This window comes from Prionailurus bengalensis, chromosome B3 (genome assembly GCF_016509475.1).
Source record: "Prionailurus bengalensis isolate Pbe53 chromosome B3, Fcat_Pben_1.1_paternal_pri, whole genome shotgun sequence".
NCBI lineage: Eukaryota > Metazoa > Chordata > Mammalia > Carnivora > Felidae > Prionailurus > Prionailurus bengalensis.
In genome coordinates this window covers 81,319,186-81,341,012 of record NC_057355.1, presented here as the reverse complement: position 1 = coordinate 81,341,012, position 21,827 = coordinate 81,319,186, and the positions used below count along the sequence as shown (strand labels likewise).

Below are 21,827 nucleotides of genomic sequence, written 5' to 3'. Positions count from 1 at the left end.
CTGTAGCTGCCTTTCTTATACTCTCAGTAATGAAATTAGCAGTACTCACCTTTAGCCCTTTTTAGGTGAATTTTATCCATATGCATATTCTTTACATCATTAGGTTTCAGATGGAGCTCTGCGGTGTTTTGCATCACTAGCAGACCGATTTACCCGTCGTGGTGTTGACCCAGCTCCATTAGCGAAGCATGGATTAACTGAGGAGCTGTTATCTCGCATGGCTGCTGCTGGTGGTACTGTATCAGGACCATCATCAGCTTGTAAACCAGGTCGCAGCACTACAGGAGCGCCTTCCACAGCTGCAGATTCCAAATTGAGTAACCAGGTGTCGACAATTGTAAGTCTGCTCTCAACACTTTGCAGAGGCTCTCCAGTAGTCACACACGTAAGAGTGTTTTTGAATCTTTGATTTTTAATCTTGCAGAAAAACTGTTTTTGTATAATGCAAATATATTAAACTTTTCTCCCATTCCCTTTCTAGGATCTCCTGAGGTCAGAACTTCCGGATTCAATTGAAAGTGCATTGCAGGGTGATGAAAGATGTGTGCTTGATACCATGCGTTTGGTTGACCTTCTCTTGGTGCTATTATTTGAAGGACGAAAAGCTTTGCCAAAGTCTAGTGCTGGATCTACAGGCAGAATCCCAGGACTTCGCAGATTGGATAGCTCCGGGGAGCGCTCACATCGGCAGCTTATAGACTGTATTCGAAGTAAAGATACCGATGCACTTATAGATGCAATTGACACAGGAGGTCGGAAAATATTTTTTTAAATATAAAAAGAAAAATGTGTGAGATAAGGAATTATATGGGCAATTTCTAGTTTTTAGATTATGGACAGTAGTTTTAGCAGTTGAGCCAGATAATAGAATGGCCATCCACTTCTGTATCCTCTCCCCATGTATATAATTATCAGCCTGGTACATGGTAAGACCAGAGTAAATGCCTATTAAATGAGTAAATGAAATGAGTAAAGGAAACTTGTATCCTGTTGAGTTGTGTTATATATTTAGGTTTTTTGTTTCTTATTTTATGTTTATTTTTAAGGCTTACAGCCTGGTGAATCTTCAGTGGCTTAAACATTTTAGAATATTTTTTTCTTAGCAGAACTTGTGGGTTATTTACTACTGTACAGTTTACTTAAGTGTTTAAAATTGGCTCTGGATTTCGTGGTTAGTGGTTATTAATAACAGTTTTGAAATGGTTCCCACTGTAGAGAAGTTCAGTGTGATTTTGTTAGATTTTTAAAAACTTACTTTTCTCCTTCAAACTTCCAGCCTTTGAAGTAAATTTTATGGATGATGTGGGTCAGACTCTATTAAACTGGGCCTCTGCTTTTGGAACTCAGGAAATGGTAAGCTGATAAATAAAAGCTAGTGTTTTAAATCAAAGATAGAACTGTTAATAAGGCAACTTTATGATTCTTCATAATTTTACAGGTAGAATTTCTTTGTGAAAGAGGTGCTGATGTTAATAGGGGTCAAAGGTCATCATCATTACATTATGCTGCATGTTTTGGAAGACCTCAAGTAGCAAAGGTAAAATCCAGGTTTTTAAATTATTAATTTAATATTTAACATTTACGTGGTTCCAAAATTAGAATGATATAAAAACTTTTATTCTGATAAGTCATGCTTCCATGCCATCTCCATTCACTCCATTCCCCATTGCTCATTATGAGTAACCGTTTTTATTTTTTTAGTGTTTTGTAGCATAGATACAAACAAATATATATGCTTATTCCCTCCTTATATAAAATGTAGCATGTTACATACACTGATCTATGCTTTTTTCATTTAATAGTATATATTGAAGTCCTTTTCCTTTTAGCATTTGGGTAACTTTTTTACATGTGTATACTTACCCTATGTAGATATACCACAAATTTATTCAGCCAGTCACCTGTTGCTAAACACTTTGTCTTTTCTTTCTTACTCTTGGCACCAAGTAACCTTGTACATATTTGTGTTATTTTTGTTTATCATTAAAGCAAATAACTTATTTGCTGAAGAATCATAATATTTTTGACTCTTAGGTTAGCAAAGGACCTTGGAAAGTTCTTTTTACACTTAGGAGAGAAATTGAAGTCCAGCAAAATCAAATGATAAGGGTTGAATTGAACCAAATGTGAGACTGATCTAGATCTCTAGAAAATTCATATTGTGAAGTAATTTGACACAGTGTAATGTTAGTCTGCTACTAAGTCAGGCACACTTGGATTCAAGTTTCAACTTATTAGTAAAAAGATTGTTAGCACTTCAGCAAAAATTTGACGTGAAGTTTTATCAATTAAATGTATATTCATAGCATGATTATTGTTGTAATTAGAAAAAAAATACATGAAAAACAGTGTAGCAGTCAACACATCATAGATGCTCAAATGATAGTTGCTGTTACTGTCTTTACACTATCAGAAAATTTGGGATAACAACTTCACTTTCTAACCTGGGAAAGGTGTTTTCTTCAAGGCCAAATTCTGTCAGTTTGAATTGGTTAGTTTTTGGAGAGATTGATGCTTCTAAGGATAATAAATTTTTATTGACCTGTTTTCTTTTGACCTGTACTGTTTTGCAGTTATGAGTGGTTGAGTGGGAGAGAAAGAGCCAAATGAATTGTGTCTAACCCTAACCTGTCTTGGTTATACATCAGCCTACAGTGAGCAATAGCTGCTATTACTAATAATGATATGATAGGTAGTACTGAGCACTTAACTCTGTGCTAGCCAGTGTCTTAGGTATTTAACATGTCTTATCATTTAATCTTCATAGATCCTTCTGGTTTTAATTGATTCTGTGATACACTGCCACTTTCCCTCTTCCCCCTCCATACACATTTTCACATCTCTTAAATAGGAAATGTTGTATAATTGCTGTTGACCGGATAGAAATTGCAGCATAGTTATCATTACCTGTTCATGCAACAAAAACTGTGAAATGGATTTAGTGATTTCAGTAAAGACTCCTGTCTGATAGAGGAGCGCTCAAAAATGCTGCATCATTAATGCTCTTTATGGCACAGATGATAGCATTGTTTGTAGAAATACAGATCTTGTTGATTTTGAATCAAAAAGTAATTAATTATGAAGAATTGTGCTCAGAATATGAGGAAGGTTCAGAATACCTTATAGTTCATTTATATTGTCTTTTTTATGTTTGTCCAAGTAATGTGTGAAAAAAATCTTAACTTTAAGAAAGTTCTTTCAATACATTCAAAACCCAAGCAATAGGAAAGCATGTTCCACAATTTAACTGGCATCTTTTTCTTTCTTAGTGGTAATTAATGATGTATCTAATAATCTGTGGCATCCTAGATTTGGTAAAATACTGAATTATGATTCAAACCCCAGCAGTTTGGATTTTTTAGCCAGTACTGCATACTTTCCAGATGTGTGTATGTATTCACTTATTTGTCAGATATATCACATCATGATGAAGTTTAAAAAACTGCAGCTCTGAGACTGATAAGAAAAACATGAGACGTGTTCTCTGTTGGAACTTACAGTGACCATTAAAAATGAGTGAACAGTAGGGGCACCTGGGTGGCTCATTTGGTTAAATGTCTGACTCTTGGTTTCAGCTCAGGTCACGATCTCGGTTTGTGGGATTGAGCCCTGCATCAGCTCCGTGCTAACAGTGTGGAGCCTGCTTGAGATTCTCTCCCTCTCTCTCTGCCCCTCTCTCAATTGCACTCTCTTGTCTCTGTCTCAAAATAAACATTAAAAAAAAAAAAGTGAATAGGGTGAATTAGTATTTAAGACATAAATTTTGTAGTTTGTTCAAGGAGAATTGATTTAACTTGGTAATTGGTACTGCATAGGAAATGAGGAAATTACCGTGTCACAAACTTACACTAGGACCTCTGCGTTAAAAAATATTGGGAGGAGGAGTTTGATGGAGAAGATGATAGGTTCAGATGTGAATGTACTTCATTCGAGTTGTTAATAAATAACCAAGTGAAATTAATCTCTAATATTTTCAAGATATAGATAGACCACTTTTAAGGTGATATATGCAAAAAAGTAGTGATTTGAGTTGGTGCCTGCTTTAAGTAATTATGAGAATCTGAAATCCTTGGGTACAGTCTAATGATTGCAGAATTGGATATTGAAGAATTAAGGTATCAGTTCTTATATTCAAATTAAATGCTTTACTTTTCTAGACTCTGTTACGGCATGGTGCAAACCCAGATCTGAGAGATGAAGATGGGAAGACTCCATTAGATAAAGCTCGGGAAAGGGGCCACAGTGAAGTAGTAGCTATTCTTCAGTCTCCAGGTGAGTGGCAAAATCTTTGTCTTTAAGCCATCTGCTATTACTTTTCAACTTCACTTTTAGAGACATAGCTTTTTGTATATATATTAACATTATATAAATGAGTTTTTTCTCTGAAGTCAAATAATTATGTATGTATACATTCACATTTGATACACCTTTAATAGTGTGTTATTTAGTGTACTTTGAGACTGTGGGTGCGTGATTCCAGAATGACAAAATCAAAAGTTTAAGGGGCATGGGAATGTCGTAAAGAATAGTTGGGGATTGTGTAGCTGAAGTACTTTGACCACATTTTCAAGTTTTCACTGAGTAGATGAATGCAGAGTCTTTATGAGATAATTTCTGGAATCAAATGGAATATCCAAAATTATTTCCTTAAGTTGAGATTCAGTTTATTGGTGTGACTCATGTTCTTTAGTATTCATGTGCTTGCTTTGGCAGCATATATACAAAAAAATTGGAACAGTAGTATTCTTACAAATACCTTTGATAGATACAGTATCTTAATTTCAATTTAATATTGTTAATTAGGGATAATTATAGTTTGAAATTGGGTACATTCATCTTAATGTTTTTTATTTTTCATTGAGAGAAAAAGTTTCCAAAAGTTTATTTATTGAATAATATCTGCAGGTGATTGGATGTGTCCAGTTAATAAAGGAGATGATAAGAAAAAGAAAGATACAAATAAAGATGAAGAAGAATGTAATGAGCCAAAAGGAGATCCAGAAATGGCACCTATATACTTGAAAAGATTATTGCCAGTGTTTGCACAGACATTTCAGCAAACTATGCTGCCTTCAATAAGGTAGTTATTCATAGTATTTGTGTTTACTAGTTAAATTATGCCATTTGTACACTATTTATTTCCTCTTCCAAAAGGATTGAACTTTATTTTAATATTGAAAAGGTATCATAAGTTAGATTGTTAGACTTCATAAGAAGTTAGGTTGGAAATTTGATTGGAGAGTTAAATCTTTTCTTCTGATGATCTGACTTAAGGAGTTTAGAAAGTGAAGAAGACTAGATTCCTAAGAGTTTTTGTAGCTCTCTGAATATCAACTCTAGAGAAATTTTGGTAAGTACAACAAACATTTATTGAGCTTTATGGAGGCCTTTTGGGTAGAGGCAGTGTGAGATGGTTATTGGAAGAGTTACCCAAATAAGTGGGACTTGGCTTTTGTTCACTGTACCCTTGCAGTTTAGTGAGGACGATGTGAGTAATAATATAGAGTAGTGAGAGATTAGACATACCATCAGAGTTCTCTGGGAATATAGATGACTTAACAGCTAATCAGGCTGTGCAAATTGGAGAAAATTTTAATGCAGAAGTGAGATTTAGGGGCACCTGAGTAGCTTAGTCGGTTGAGCATCTGACTTCAGCTCAGGTCATGATCCCGCGGTTTGTGAGTTCGAGCCCCACATTAGGCTTGCTGCTGTCAGTGCAGAGCCGGCTTCAGATCCTCTATCCTCCTCTCACTGCCCCTTCCCCATGCACTCTCTCTAAATAAATAAAACATTAAAAAAAAAAAAGTGAGATTTAGACCCTTGGCAACAGGCAGCTGGTCATGGTGGAGCAGCCCTGGAGTAGAGGCTGTGGTGGTGTGGGGACCTTATGCAGTGGCTGCAGGGCTGATGAGAAACTGCTAAAGTTCCTGTGGAAGTAAATTAGAATTTCCTAAGAATATAATGGATGGAGAAGAGAAAACCCATGGTGCCTATGAAGGCACTGAAACCATGTATGTCAAAGTGATATCTTACGGTCATGAATTTATTGTAAAAAGAGAACATGCATTAACATCTGGAACAATAAAAGCCATGTTGAGAGATGAAGTCAGTTTTAGAGAGATCCCCTCACATATGCTATCAAAAGTATACATGTATTTTATGTATAAGATTCGCTATACTAACAGCTCCACAGAGATCCCTGAATTCCCAGTTGCACCTGTAATTGCACTGGAACTGCTGATAGCTGCAAACTTCCTAGATTGTTAAGTAAAATAAAGTATAATAAACTGTTAACTTTTTTCAGGATTTAATACCTGTACTTCAGCTAATTTTTTCATATATAGCATGTTGCCTGTGTGCAGTTGAACTTTTTATTTTTAAGTTTTATTTATTTTGAGACAGAGTGCACAAGTCAGGGAGGAGCAGAGAGAGGGAGAGAGGGAGAATCCCAAGCAGGCTCCACATTGTCAGCTGTCAGCTGTTGTGGGGCTCAACCCACGAACTCTGAGCTTATGACCTTAGCCAAAGTCACAGGCTTAACTGACTGAGCTGCCCCGGCACCCCTGTCCTCGGGTCTTTTGAATGGTCTGTTGCTTCATATCATTTAGGTCTCAGTTCAAATGTTTTCTCCACTGGTATTTATCCACCTAATTTAAATTTACCCCTAGGACACATGATGTTTTGCAGTCCTCATAGAGCTTTCAGTGTCTGAAATCTTGCTCTTCTTTGACTTTTGTTTGTTTTATTGCCTTCCCTCTAAAGTAAACTCCATGAGAAGTAGCCCTGTGTACTGCTGCAAAGACAAGGAGGTATAGAATAGGGTTTGATACTTAGTAGGTAACTCAATAAATATTTAGTGCATGAGTGAGTGTGCTTTGTTAGCAGTAGCAAGTATTTTAGTATCGATGGAGTATGTTTGGATTACTGTGATATGTTTGGATAGCTCAGTGAATAATATAAAGTAGGAGCCTTTATGACCTATGGAAGGCCCCTGTGGCCCATGCTAATGAGCATGGACTTTACTCCAGAGTTAAAGAAGAGTCATTAAATACCTGTGAGGATATTTGTTACAGTTGATTTTGTGATTTATAAAGATTACACTGGCAGCCCAGTGGAGAAAAAGACTGGGGGAGAGCAAGAAGGCTATTAAACAGTTCATTGTGAACTGTGAAGTGTATGAACTTCAAACATTTGCTTGGGGGCTGGATTGGTGGGAATAAATTCGGAAGGTTGAGAGATGGGTTGTTTGACCCAAGGGATTGATGACCAGTTTGATACGAGTGATGAGGGTAAGAAAAGGGTGAAGAATGACTGCTGAATTTTTGGCTGAATGATTGAGAATTTTATTTTGGTCATTTTAAGTTAAGGAGGTCTTTAGAACATGTAGTTTCGTAGGATCAAGTGCCTAAGAGTTGACATTAAACTTCAAGCAGCATGCTTTAAGTAGGAGAAAAGTGTCAGTAAGACAATTCACTGTGAACATGAAGTACTTGGTTTTTATTCTTCTCCAAATAGCTTACAGAGATGTAGGTGTTAGTGGGGCCACCTTTTTTTTTTTTTTAATAAAACTTAGAAATGTCTTGAGTGAGCAAGTTCATTTTTGAACAAGATAATTTGACCTGAAAATTTTAGAGGACTAGCTGTCAGTATAATAAAAGAATCCTGATACATTTGGAGTAGAATTGCTTCATGATAAGGTCATCAGAAAATTATAAAGTATGCTACCATATAAGAGGGTTCTTTTATTAGATGTTTATTTTGTCACCCTTTTAAATGTTTTAAGGTTATCTAAATGTAATTTTAGTTTAGTGTATTTGATGCCAAATTCTCCCAGGTAATAAATAGACACATTTAATTGTGGCAAGTAAGAAAGCCCAAGTTTTAGGTAAGAGCTCAGCCTCTGGAGTCAGTGCAAAGTGGGTCCAGATGCCAGCATTGCCATTTCTAGATAGGTGGCCATGAGCAAAGTACTTAACTTCTTTCATCTTAATTGATTTATCTCTAAGGTGGAGATAATTACACTAAATTCTCTTTAGGTAAAAGAAAAAAAATTAGATGTGATTAAGTGTTTAGCATAGTGCCTAATATTTTAGAGGTATTTGAAAAAAGTTCACTTACAGAATTATTTAGTATTATTTAAAAAAATTAAAAACAAAGGGGAGTAGGTTACAACCTGATTTTTTTACCATTTCATTTTAAGATTTATTTTAAAGTTTATTTACTTATTTTGAGAGAACGTGAGCAAGAGAGGGGCAAAGAGAGAGAGATGGAGAAAGAGAGAGTCCCAAGCAGGCTCTGCACTGTTAGTGTGGAGTCCCACACGGGGCTCCATCTCACCAATGGTGAGGTCACGACCTGAGCTGAAATCAAGAGTTGGATGTGCAACCAATTGAGCTGCCCAGGTGCCCCTCATTTTAAGAGTTGAATAGTTGAATACTCAGCCTGTGTACTCTGATCATACTGTTAAAGGAGGGTCTACAATGTATGGACTTTAGCTGTTACCTGTCAATATTCTGTAATGCACAGTGTCTGCTTAGGAAATAAAAATCGTATGACAGATTAGTAAAGGCTTTTTTTTTTAAATTATTATTTTTTAATGTTTATTTTTGAGAGAGAGAGAGAGAGAGACAGAGACAGTGCGCAAGCAGGGGAGGGGCAGAGAGAGAGAGGGAGACACAGAATCTGAAGTAGGCTCCAGGCTCTGAGCTGTCAGCACAGAGCCTGACGTGGGGCTCACACTCACAAACTGTGAGATTGTGACCTGAGCCAAAGTCAGACGCTTAACCAACTGAGCCACTCATGCGCCCTAGGGCTTTTAAACAGGATAGCAATATGCTTTCTTTTCTTCCTTCCTTCCTCCTTTCCTTCTGTCCTTTTTTTTAATGTTTATTTATTTTGAGAGAGAGAGAGAATGAGTCGGGGAAAAGGGCAGAGAGAGAATCCCAAGCAGGCTCTGCACTGTCAGCACAGAAATTGACGCAGGGTTCAATCCAAGGACCTGTGAGCTCATGACCTGAGCCGAAATCAAGAGTCACGCGCTTAACTGACTGAGCCATCTAGGCGCCCCTGTCTTTATTTTTTTTTTTAAATGGTATGTTATGAACAAACTTAGCATACCATCTATTGTAGGCATTTTCAAGAGAAGACTTTACTTTTGCATGGTGTCTGGCTTTGTAAACTACTGAAAAAAACACCATATTCAGCTATGCCTCATAGGAGGGCAGTTTTAATGGTGGTGTAGTATGTAAAAACCTGATAGTATTCTAAGATTCTTCTCTCCAGTTAATGGAGATATAATTGTATTAGTTAAAAGTGTACAACATAATGATTTTATTTATGTATTTTTGTTATGATTAGACCTAGGACTGTACACTTTGTTTTTAAGGAAAGGCTGCATAGAATTTTGAAGAGGTTTGGTAAACAGCTTTGGAGTTAGTGTCAATAACTGGACAAAGATTGAGTTTACTTTTCAGAAATCCTTGAGGATCCAATTTTTTTTGAGAAAAAAGTAGGATTTGGTTGAATAAAAGGGGAAATTGTTCTTGGATGAAAATATTAAATATTATAAAGATACAAATTCTGCCAAAATTAATTCAGAGATTATGCAGTTTTAAAAATAACTACAGAGTTTGTTTTAGAACTTGACAGATCTTAAAGTTCATCTGGACGAATGAATGTGTGAGATTTTAATAATCTGAACAGCTAGTATAAACTTACAGTAATTAAATCTTTATGATAACTAGCATAAGAGTTTATAAATCAGTACAATAGTCTAGCCCCCCAAATTGAGCCAATAATATATAAGAATTGGATGTGTTATAATGGAGATTTCATAGATCATTTGAGAGAAGGGAGGGTTATTAAATGGCATTAGAATGTCTACTTTGTGGGGCGTCTGGGTGGCTCACTTGGTTGAGCAACTGACTCTTGATTTCAGCTCAGGTTATGATCCCAGGGTCATGGGATTGAGCCCCACATTAGGCTCCTCACTGAATGTGGAGCCTCCTTAAGATTTTCTCTCTCCTGTGCTCCTCCCCTGCTTAGTCGTATGCATTCTCTCTCCCCCTGCCCTAAATAAATAAACTTAAAAAAAATAAAAGAATGTCTTTTTTGTGTTTTGACTTAAAAAAAATCAGGTTAGTTCTATACACTGTATATCTAACCAAATTCTAGGTGAATTTAAAACAAATTTTTTAAAAAACTATGGAAAAAAATATTCTTGAATGTTTATCAGAATTTGATAGGAAGAATGACTTTCAAAGCTTGTTTGTGTTAGTGCTATCATGTTAAATTTATTTAGATTGTTATTCAAATTTAGTCTATCAAAAAAAGCTACATATGAGAAACAATATTACCCAGAGCCAAAAAAGTGCCAGCAATATAAACTCATAATCCAAATAAATACTTGTTAGCAACTGTGACCAAGGGATACTGTTTTGTTTTGTTTTTTTATACAAAGCCACATAGAGGTTTTTGGTAAAAACGTAAGAGCCTCTTTAACTAAATGAGCTGAAGACATAGCAAAGTGTTCAAGAAATTGACAGAAAAATATTAGGTATAATTATGGAGGTATAATTGGCATAAAATTGTAGGATTTTTAAAGCATATATGTCTTGGTGATTTGACATATGTATACCTTGTGAAAGGATTCACATCTTGTTAACTAATACATCCATCACATCACATGTTTATCTTTTTGTGTGTGTGTGAGAATGTTTAAGTTCTGCTCTCAGCAAATTTCAGTTATGTAGCATGGTGTTATTACCTATAGTCATCCTGTTTTACATTAGATCCTCACACCTCATTCATCTTAGTTTCCTCACTCTCAGTCCCTGGCAACCACTTTTCTACTCTGTCATCTCTGTGAGTTGACCCTTTTTTTTTTTTTTTTTTGGATTCCACATGTGTGATACCATTCATTGTTTGTCATTCTCTGGCTTTTTTCATTTAGTATAATACCCTCAAGGTCTGTACATGTTGTTGCTTAATAGCCTTTTTAAAAATCAGTTTGTCAAGTATGGATTCAGTACTGATACACATTCAGTGCATAAGAAAGTTTTTAGACCTTTAGATCCAAGAATCCTTCCAATGAAGAAATAAAACTTTCCACAAAAATAGGGCACTTTGTAATAGAAAAGCCTTGCAAGCTAAATGGTCATAATTTATATAATAGTGTTAGAGAGGAAAATTTTAGGTTCTGAATACTATTTATAGTGTATTAGTTAACAGAAGAGTTTGAGTTTAGGTTCTGTATGTATTAGCCCTGTGACCTTAGTAGACTTGCCTACCTTTCTTTGTTTCACTTATTCATCTGTAAAACTTAGCTAATAAAACCCACCTCATAGGGTTTGTTGTAGGGATTAAATGAAGTGTAGTGTCTTTAAAATACGTAAAAGGGTTTCTGCTTATAATGGCTTAGCGCGATAGTGACAGATAGACAATATATAAATATTTTTATTTTACAACCAAATATAAATAACCATTAACAAAAACTGGAAAGAACTAATCCTATTGGGGCAGTTTTCCCTTCATTAACCTGCCATTTTCTGTAATGTACATGAATTTGTAATAAAATACTTTTTTTAGTTGAAGAATGTTTGGTCTTAGGAATTGCAGCCAGAGAGAGTAAGGATGCACATCATGCTATAGAAATACAGCTGTATACATGCTTTCATGGACTTTAGTAGCAATTTTGTCCCTCCATCCTTTCCTGTGCAGGTTACCCCTGAATTAATGATATCTACAGCTTGGTGCCTAGGATTTTGTTCTATGCTTAGAAAATATGTCAGATGAACTTTTGTCTTTTCTGTAATAGATCAGTCTCCTTTTAGTCTATTATAATTTAAAAGTGTGTGGATATACATTTATTTTATTTTAGAAGAACAGGTTCCTTGAGATTAGTTTGTGTGATTTTATGGAGTATCTATGTTCTGAGCAAAGCAGTGGATGAGAAGAAAAAGGAAGCATGCTGAATTGTTAACAATTGGAATATTTAGGGACATGGGATTACTTGAATCTCTTATTTTCATTTATATGAGGCATAACTATAGTGACCATGAGTTTAAATTTGACAGAGGACAAAAATGCTTAATTTGAGAATTGATTTCCATATAAATTACCAGATATTTTAAGTTAGAGCCTTGTGTTTTCGGTTATAGGGAATTTTAAGATAGTTATAGCTTATTCTTTACTTGATTTTCTAAAATTACCATGACATGTTAATAGCCATGCTGTTAAATATAAAATAGAGTAGCACATTTAAGAAAGTTTAAAGATAATTTCAGTTGTAATGAGTTTACTGTATTAACAGAAAATTTGTGAAATTGCCTAAAAAAAAGTGAACATAAACTAGTGCTAGTATTATTTTTTGTATTTTTTTATTAAAAAAATTTTTTTTAAATTAGTTTTATTTATTTTTGAGAAGCAGAGAGAGACAGAGCGTGTGTGGGGGAGGGACAGAGAGAGAGGGAGACACAGAATCAGGAGCAGGCTCCAGGCTCTGAGCTGTCAGCACAGAGCCTGATGTGGGGCCCAAACTCATGAACCATGAGATCATGACCAGAGCCGAAGTTGGACGCTCAACTGACTGAGCCACCCAGGCGCCCCTTTTCTGTATACTTAAAAAAAATTTTTTTAATGTTTATTTATTTGAGAGAGAGAGAGAGAGTGAGTGAGAGGGAGGGAGGGGCAGAGAGAGAGGGAGACACAGAATCCGAAGCAGGCTCCAGGCTCTGAGCTGTCAGCACAGAGCCTGATGCAGGGCTCAAACTTACGAACCGTGAGATCATGACCCGAGCTGAAGTCAGACGCTTAACCGGCTGAGCCACCCAGGCGCCCCTATATACCTTTATTAAAGTGTACTTTTTAGCAGAATGTATAAAACTTACCATTGGATATTTTAGTTTTCGTTAGTGTATAGTTGCATTTTATTTTATTTTAGCTTCTTACCCTGGCTTCCTAAAAGTCTTTTTTTTAATTTTTTTTTATTTTTTAAGGAAGGCAAGTCTTGCTCTCATTCGAAAAATGATTCATTTTTGCTCTGAAGCACTCTTAAAAGAAGTTTGCGATTCTGATGTTGGTCACAATTTGCCTACAGTACTAGTGGAAATCACTGCAACTGTCCTTGATCAGGAGGTGAGCTTTTTATCTTTTTTGAGACTCATGTACCATTAATTTCCTTTAGACAATGGTCAGTAAGATAATTTAATTTTTGTTTTAAGTTCAGTAAATTGTTTTGTCTGAGAAACAACTGCATTTGTCTACTTGAGGCAACTAAGCTTACTTTTATCATTTTCCCATAATTTTCTTTTTTTTTCCTCCCAGGATGATGATGATGGTCACTTGCTGGCATTGCAGATCATAAGGGATTTGGTGGATAAAGGTGGTGATATTTTTTTGGATCAGCTAGCCAGACTTGGTGTAATTAGCAAAGTGTCAACTTTGGCAGGTCCTTCCTCTGATGATGAGAATGAAGAGGAGTCAAAACCAGAAAAAGTGAGTGATCTTAATTGCAGGGTTATCTGGAATAGGGTATCTTTGAGGAAATCTAGTTCTAATTTATGATGGCTTTTGGCAAAATAATGGCAGTGTGAAGTAGTGGTACTTTAAAAAACTTATTGATAAAATTTAAAACTTACAAAAAAATTGTGAGTATTGGAGTGTTCTTTATAAATTTACTAATTATTGACGTTTTGCCCTATTAACTTTGCATAGACATTATGTGTGTGTGCGTGCGTGTGTGTGTGTGTGTGTATGTGTACATTTAAGAAATATTTGAGGGGCACCTGGCTGCCTTAGTTGGTAGAACATGAGGCTGTTGATCTCAGAGTTTTGAGTTTGAATCCTACACTGGGCATGGATACATAGTGCCTCTTTTAACACCCTAAAACTTCACCAGAAAACCAGGACGTTCTCTTGTATAATCCTGGTATAGTTATCAAAATCAGGAAATTTAATATTATATAAAACTATATTTAATTCAAGGACCATATTCAAATTTGCTATTGTCCTTAATAGCAGTTTCCCCCCTGGTCTAGAATCGAATCCAGGAGCATGTATTACAGTTAGTTATCATGTTCCTAAGAACCCAGCCTTTCTTTTTCTTTCATAGCCTTGGCATTTGTGAAGAGGACAGTCCATTTAATCTGGACAGTGACCCTTACTTTGCGTTCGTGATTCTATGTGGTTAGATTCAGGTTATGTGTTTTAAGCAGAGAAACCACAGAGGGGATTTACGTTTTTCTCAATGTATAATGTGCCTTCTCTTAGAGGCACACAGTGTCTGCTTTTTTGCTGATTATGTTACTTGGATCACTTGGTTGTTTGTCTCTGTCTGGTTTCTCTATCACAGAGTTACTCTTTTTCCTTTTGTAATTAATAAGTAATTTATTTATAGGGAGACTGTGTAAATCTATGGTTACTCATTAAACGTATACCCATGAGTCTTTCTTTCTTTCTTTCTTTCTTTCTTTCTTTCTTTCTTTCTTTCTTTCTTTCTTTCTTTCTTTCTTTTTAAGTTTATTTTTGAGAGAGAGAGAGCAGACATGTGCAGACAGCATGCAAGCAGGGGAGGGGCAGAGAGACAAGGGAGACAGAGGATCCAAAGCTGGCTCTGTGCTGGCAGCCAAGAGCCCCATGTGGGGCTTGAACTCACAAACTGTGAGATCATGACTTGAGCCAAAGTCATACACTTAACTGACTGAGTCACCCTGGTGCTCCATACCTGTGAGTTTCAGTATCCATTGATAATCTTGCCTTAGATTGCAAATTTAAAATATGCCTTATCTGTCTCTACAGATTCCAGCACTGAGACCTAACATGTAGTGAATGCTTCCTATATATTAGTGACAGAGAGGTAATATTTTTGAGAGAATGGTAGAGTATAGGTTTTTATTGTAGAATCCTGAGAGGGTGAGTGATAGAGATATTCCTAAATTACTTGAGGAACCTGAGGGATTTAACAACAAAACAAAATAAGAGGTGATACCTGGGGGCGCCTGGGTGGCCCAGTAGGTTAAGCGTCTGACTCTTGATTTCAGCCTTAGGTCATGATTTCATGGATTGTGGGTACATGCCTCACATTTAGTTTCTGCACTGACAGCCTGGCGCCTGCTTAGGATTCTCTCTCTCCCTCTCTCTCTGCCCCTCCCCCACTCACACACATGCTTGGGTGCTCTCTCTCTCTCTCTCAAAATAAATAAAGAAACTTAAAAAAATGAGGTGATATTAGGTGATCCCCCCCAGAATTCTTTTATCCAAGAAGTAGGTTACAAATACCATATGATTTCACTTGTGTGGAATTTAAGAAAGAAAGCAAACTAGCAAAGAGTGGGTGAAATGGAGAAAGACACAAACTAAAAAACAGACTCTTAATTGTAGAGAACAAACTGATAGTGACTAGAGGGGAGAGGGATGGGGACTAGGTGAAATAGGTGATGGGGATTAAGGAGTACACTTGTGATGAGCGCAGGGTAATGTATGAAAATGTTAAATCATTGTATTGTACACTTGAAACTAATATTACACTGTTCGTTGACTGGAATTTCAATAAAAACTTATAAAAAAGGTTATAGATGCCCAGCTTTTTGTGGAAATTAACAAGAAAATTGTAACATATGAGAATTCTAGGGACCTAGAATAGCCAAAGCAACATTGAAAAGGAATAAGTTGAAGGACATCTACCAGCAGATTTCAAGTCTTAACTGTAAAAGGTAGGTTAGCAGCGGGGTGGGGGGAATAGGTTAATGGCCCACACATACATGGTCAGTTGATTTTCAACCAAAGTGCTAAGGCAGTTCAATGAAGAAAAGATGATCTTTTCAACAAGTGATGCTTGAATAAGTGGATACGTACACACACGAAAACGAAAGTTTGACCCTTTCCATGGGTACCATGTAAAAAATTGACAGAAAAAAAAGTCATAGACTGAAATGTACAGGCTAAAATTATAAAACTTTTACAGGAAAAGGAAGAAACTCTTACTGACTTTGAGCTTGGCAGTGACTTCTTAAATAGGATGTTAAAAGATTATACCGTAGGGGCCCCTGGCTGGGTCAGTTGAAAAAGCATCTGACTCTTGATCTCAGGGTTGTGAATTCACGGCCCACCTTGGGTGTGGAGATTACTTAAAAATTAAAAAAAAAAAAAAAAAAGGTTATACTATAAAAGAATAAAAAAAAAATCAGGAAGTTTTACTTTATCATAATTCAATTTCTTTTCTTCAAGGTACATTGTTTAGAAAATGAAAAGACAACCCAGAAAATTCCCTCAAATTTTATTTGTCTGAAAAAAGTTTGAGAGAGAGCATGAGTGTAAGAGGGGCAGAGGAAGAGGGAGAGAGAATCTTAAACAGTCTCCATGCCCAGCTTGAGCAGGTCTTGGGGTTTGATCTTACTACTGTGAGATCATGAGCTGAAATCAAGAGTCAGATGCTTAACTGACTGAGCCACTCACGCGCCCCTGAAAACATTTTTATTTGGCCTTCTTTTTTTTTTTTTTTTTTTTTTTTAATTTAGTTTTTGAGAGAGAGCAATCAGGGGAGGGGCAGGGAGAGAGGGAGAGAGAGAATCTTAAGCAGACCACACTGCAAGCACAGAGCTCAGTGTGAGGCCCCGAACTCATGAAACTTGAGATCATTACCTGAGCCGAAATCAAGAGTTTGACAGTTAGCTACCTGAGCCACCCAGGTACCCCTGGCCTTCATTTTTGATGGATATTTTCAATGCCCACAAGGACTTTGGCTAATTGTTTTTCAGGCACTTTGAGAGATGTTCCCTTGTCACCTGATGTGCATAGTCTCCATTGAGAAATTTGCTCCATTTCTTGTCTTAGTTCCTTGTTATATAACATAAATCTTTTCTCACAACATCTTTTGTTACTCTGGCTGTTCTTATGATATTATCACTGATTTTTAGCAATTTGACTTTGCTGTCCTTTGCTGTGCTTGGTGTGTTTGTGTATGTGTGTACATGTGAGTGTTCATACCTGCTCAGGATTGTTTAAATTTCTTTGTGGGCTTACAGTTTTTATCAAATTTGGAAATTGTTCAGGATTTAGAATGCAACTTTCTGACCACCTTGTATGATCTCTGGGAATTAATTATTCAGCTTACAGTTTTCCGTGTGTTCTTTGCCCAGCCTTATGGAGTATCCCCCTAGAAATGAGTGGTTTAGTATTTGCTAGAGACATGCTGATCACTTTGCAGAATATTTGCTAGAGACATGCTGATCACTTTGCGGATTTCTAGAGGTCTTTTTTGCTTGGCTCCCTAATCCTGAACTCATCCTCTACATATTCTATTTGCTTTTAGCCTCTTCAAACACAGATCTCCATTATAGTGCTGGATTCTTTGTTCCCTCTTCTTAACACCTTAGCAAGAAATTTGTGTCTGGGCCTAAGGAAATTACCTTGTTTGTTTCTATTTTCTGGGGGATCATGGTCCTGTGTTGCATATTGTCCAGTGTTTGAAAATCACTTTTTCATATATTTTGTCCAGTTTTTAGTTGTTTACAGTAGGGTAAACAAGAATGGACCTTGTTAACCTGCATGGCTTAGAGCACAAGTACTGATGTTTAGAGAAATTTATAATCCACATTTTATAATATTTTAGTGTTACAAACTATTTCAGGGGGAAAATACATATTTAGGTATAATAAGTTTCTATGAAGTTTAAAAGTGCTTTACCCATACACCCATGCATGCACACACATGCCAAGTTCATATATGTTTATGATGAATATTCTCTATATTACATGTTATCAACAGAATAAAAATTTTTAGGATGCCAGGGTAGGAAAACAGTGTTTACAAATTGTTCTTTGTTTTAAACATGCTCTAAAATCTTTTTATGATCATACAAATGATCCAGTATATTTAATTCACTCTGCTAAGGGTGGAATCTTAACTTTATTCCTAAAAAGCATCTATAATGATTCAGGTGCACCTCTAGGATTGGATACCATTGATCCAGTAAAAACATTCCTTTTTATGGTTTTTTTTTTGTTTTTTTTTTTTTTTAATGATCAGGCCCAGAGATGTGGTGAGTTTGCCAGGGTCCTAGATAATTAGCTAGTTGTGTGTAGACCTAATCCATTGGCTTTCTGTACTACTGCAGCTGGAAATGTTATAACTTAGGTCATTATTTATGTGAGTTTCTTAACATTTTTAGGACTTACAAGATTTAGTTATAGGTAACTCAGTGACTCAATACATATTAAACTAGAGGCAACTAAATGTTATGTTCAGCATATTTTAATATATACACACACACATAATATATTTTATGTTTATTTATTTTGAGGGTGGTGGTGGGGGGGGGACAAAGAAAGAGAGGGAGAGAGAATCCCAAGCAGGCTCTATGATGTCATTGTGGAGTCCGATGCGGCACTTAAACCCTTGAACCGTGAGATCATGACGTGCATCTAAACTAACAGTTGGATGTTCAAATGACGGAGTCACCCAGGCACCCCAAATTCAGCATATTTTAATTCTAAATTTGATACATGGACATATTTAAAAAATACTTGCGAATATTTTGAAGAGATACTATTTTGTTTCATTGAATAATTTTACACATTTAGGAAGATGAACCACAGGAAGATGCTAAAGAATTGCAGCAGGGTAAACCGTATCATTGGAGAGACTGGTCGATCATTAGGGGAAGGGACTGCTTATATATATGGAGTGATGCAGCAGCCTTGGAATTATCTAACGGCAGTAATGGATGGTTCAGATTTATCTTGGACGGGAAACTTGCCACCATGTATTCAAGTGGTAGTCCTGAAGGTGGATCGGATAGTTCAGGTAATGTTTGTTTCAATTAAAATGTTTTACAAATTTCTGTAATTTTGATGATTTGTTTTTCTAATATTTTTGCTAGCATTGTCATAGAAACATGATCATTGATGATCATATGGCCAGTTTCTTTAATATCAACAAAGAAAAACTATTGTACCGTGAAAGCATTTAAGAAATGCCTTTTTTTTTTTTTTGGTTTGAGACAAGCAGTAGCATTGCGTCTACTTTTAATACCTCTAATCCTTTAGGTGAAGCTACCTCATATCATGTAATGATGAATTGTATATGTGTGTGTGATGCTGTCTCTAGTTGTATCTTTTTCCAAAAGCCTTATACTTCAAAAATTTTTAACTATAGGATTGCTTTTATGCCTGAACCTAAATACATCTAATGACTGAGAATACACTACAGAACAAAACTCTGCTAATGCACTTCTTTACATAAAATTGATATTCTCATTGGTAGTTTCCTTTTTTATAAAAAAAGGATCATTTGAAAAGAATGAGGTTTTAAAATAATTATTTTGTTTTTATAGAAAGCAGAAGTGAATTCTTAGAGAAATTACAAAGAGCTCGAGGCCAAGTAAAGCCATCTACTTCAAGTCAACCTATACTGTCAGCACCAGGACCTACTAAACTCACTGTAGGGAATTGGTCACTAACATGTTTAAAAGAAGGAGAAATTGCTATTCATAACTCAGATGGTCAGCAAGCAACAATATTGAAAGAAGATTTACCTGGTTTTGTATTTGAATCTAATAGAGGAACCAAACATTCATTTACTGCAGAAACTTCTCTGGGTAAGTTATGTAGGAAATATAAAATATTTATAAGAATAAATGAGTGTGTTACATTGCATTAAAATAAATTCTTTGCAATGTCCTTTTTTTTTTCTAAGGTTCAGAATTTGTGACTGGTTGGACTGGCAAAAGAGGCAGAAAACTGAAATCTAAATTAGAAAAAACGAAGCAAAAGGTATACTGTGAGATTTTCTTTTTCTTTCTTTTGTTTTTTTTATACTGACATGGTAAGGTTTCATTGGTATATTGTAAGCATTTAAAAACCTTGAACCGTATAACATAAGTTACCCTAATCTAACATACTTTCAGTTTTTCTTTTTCTGTGCTTATTGTTTTATTTTCCACAATACATATACATTTGCTTATGATTTTTATACACATGCTAAACACCAAAATTGAAACAGTGAAAATTAGTAAGACAATAAAATTTAAATGATTTGACTAATGTCTCACAAAAACTTTGAACTCGTGCTTTTTTTTTTTTTAAGTTTATTTATTATTTCTGAGAGAGAGAGAGAGAGAGAGAGAGCACAAGTGCACAAGCAGGGAAGAGGCAGAGAGGGAGACACAGAATCCAAAGCAGGCTCCAGGCTCTGAGTGGTCAGCACAGAGCTCATATGGGGCTCGAACTCACAAACTGCACGATCATGCCCTGAGCTGAAGTCAGATACCTAACTGACTGAGCCAACCATGCTCCCCTGAACTCATGCTTTAATTATTATTGATAGTAATGTTTTTAGTAATACAGTGGAATTGAAAATACATCACTAATATTTTACAATCCTGATAAAATTATTAGCTTTATGATAAAGTAACTTGAATGCCTGTTTCTAGATTCACATATTTTGATGCCTAGTTTAATGGCCCATCTTATATGAAATCATTCTTTTTTTGTTAATGTTTTTATTTATTTTTGAGAGAGAGGGAGGGAGGGAGGGAGGGAGAGGGGGAGGGGCAGAGAGAGAGGGAGACACAGAATCTGAAGCAGGCTCCAGGCTCTGAGCTGTCAGCACAGTGCCTGATGTGGGGCTCGAAGGGCTGTGAGATCATGACCCAAGCCGAAGTCATATGCTCAACCAACTGAGCCACCCAGGCATCTCTGAAATAATTCTTTCGAAAAGATACAGGAGCAAATGTTTACTGACTCCACTTTCAAAATCACAGTACTAATTTTTAAATTCTATCCATTAAATATGTGTTGTTGTTTTTTTTGTTTGTTTGAGAGAGAAGGACTACAAGCTGAGAAGAGGGGCAGAAGGAGAAAGAGAGAAAGAATCCTAAGCAGGCTTAATGCTTAGTGCAGAGCTTGATGTGGGGCTCGATCCCACAACCCTGGGATCATGATCTGAGCCAAAATCAAGAGTCAGGCGCTCAACCAATTAAGCCACCCAGGCATCCCAGAAATTTTTTCTAATTCAGGGTATCTTAAGGACAATTGAGGAAGAAATTACTCAATTGAAGATAGCAATTAGATGCTAAAAGGAGTTTCAACTAAATGCAGTCCATTTTCATTATTCATGGTAGTTGTGTTAACTAAAGTTTCTGTGAATACTGAACCATTGCTCTTTGGGGAAATACAGGGTTAGGTTCCTATGAGGTCACATTTTTGTAACTGATGCATACATAACCTTGTTTTTTATGTGTCTTTCTGTTCAAAGACACCATAAGTGTATTACTTAAAAAATTTTTTTTGTGTGTGTTCATTCATTTTTGAGAGAAAGAGCATGAGTGGAGGAGGGGCAGAGAGAGAGGGAGACACAGAATCCAAAGCAGGCTCCAGGCTCTGAGCTCTCAGCACAGAGCCTGTCATGGGGCCTGAACTCCTGAACTGTGAGATTGTAACTTGAGCCGAAGTCAGACGCTTAACCGACTGAGCCACCCAGGTGCCCCCGTGTCTTATTGATTTGTTAACATGGAACATGTGTTGAGTAGCACGGTCATGCCTGAATGAAGCTTACCTAACACACATATTTTCTCCATAAGGCACATGTTGTGCCTGGTGCTTAGGAACAATGGACAGTACTTCAGGCACTATATTTGGTGGCCATTTTAAACAGTGAAGTCAACAAAACCACAAAAATGTGAAAAACATGCCCAAAACAGACTGTGGAAAAGATACTTGTTTATAGCATGAGGGCTTAAGCAAGTATGACATTTGTTTACAGGTAGAGATTACCTTGTTTACCTCACCTAACAACATGCACGTGAGGCAGCTCCCAAGTTTTTGCTGCAC

The 21,827-nt window shown here is 36.3% G+C and overlaps 2 protein-coding genes and 1 non-coding gene across 14 annotated transcripts in view; 2 read left to right on the top strand and 1 right to left on the bottom strand.

Moving 5' to 3' along the window:
• Positions 1-21,827, top strand: part of HECTD1 (HECT domain E3 ubiquitin protein ligase 1) — a 91,428-nt gene that overhangs the window by 26,096 nt on the left and 43,505 nt on the right. For all 12 annotated transcript variants that reach the window (XM_043554330.1, XM_043554329.1, XM_043554323.1 and 9 more), the window contains exons 5-15: positions 104-385; positions 482-752; positions 1,277-1,353; positions 1,439-1,537; positions 4,158-4,272; positions 4,906-5,080; positions 12,996-13,134; positions 13,324-13,494; positions 18,579-18,801; positions 19,331-19,594; positions 19,693-19,769. In XM_043554330.1, the coding sequence (XP_043410265.1) occupies positions 104-385; positions 482-752; positions 1,277-1,353; positions 1,439-1,537; positions 4,158-4,272; positions 4,906-5,080; positions 12,996-13,134; positions 13,324-13,494; positions 18,579-18,801; positions 19,331-19,594; positions 19,693-19,769 (1,893 nt within the window). The remainder of the gene's footprint in view (positions 1-103; positions 386-481; positions 753-1,276; positions 1,354-1,438; positions 1,538-4,157; positions 4,273-4,905; positions 5,081-12,995; positions 13,135-13,323; positions 13,495-18,578; positions 18,802-19,330; positions 19,595-19,692; positions 19,770-21,827) is intronic.
• Positions 5,790-6,352, top strand: LOC122467740 (elongin-C-like). Its single transcript, XM_043554338.1, has one exon. The coding sequence runs from the start codon at positions 5,962-5,964 to the stop codon at positions 6,265-6,267; it is 306 nt and encodes a 101-aa protein (XP_043410273.1). The 5' UTR covers positions 5,790-5,961; the 3' UTR covers positions 6,268-6,352.
• On the bottom strand, positions 9,071-9,209 carry LOC122469869. Its single transcript, XR_006293749.1, has one exon. It is a non-coding gene; the product is annotated as a small nucleolar RNA SNORA15 (small nucleolar RNA).

What these genes read in the sequence shown, in the direction of transcription:
- LOC122467740 (XM_043554338.1), top strand. Translation starts at nt 5,962, where the DNA reads ATGGATGGAGAAGAGAAAACCCATGGTGCCTATGAAGGCACTGAAACC.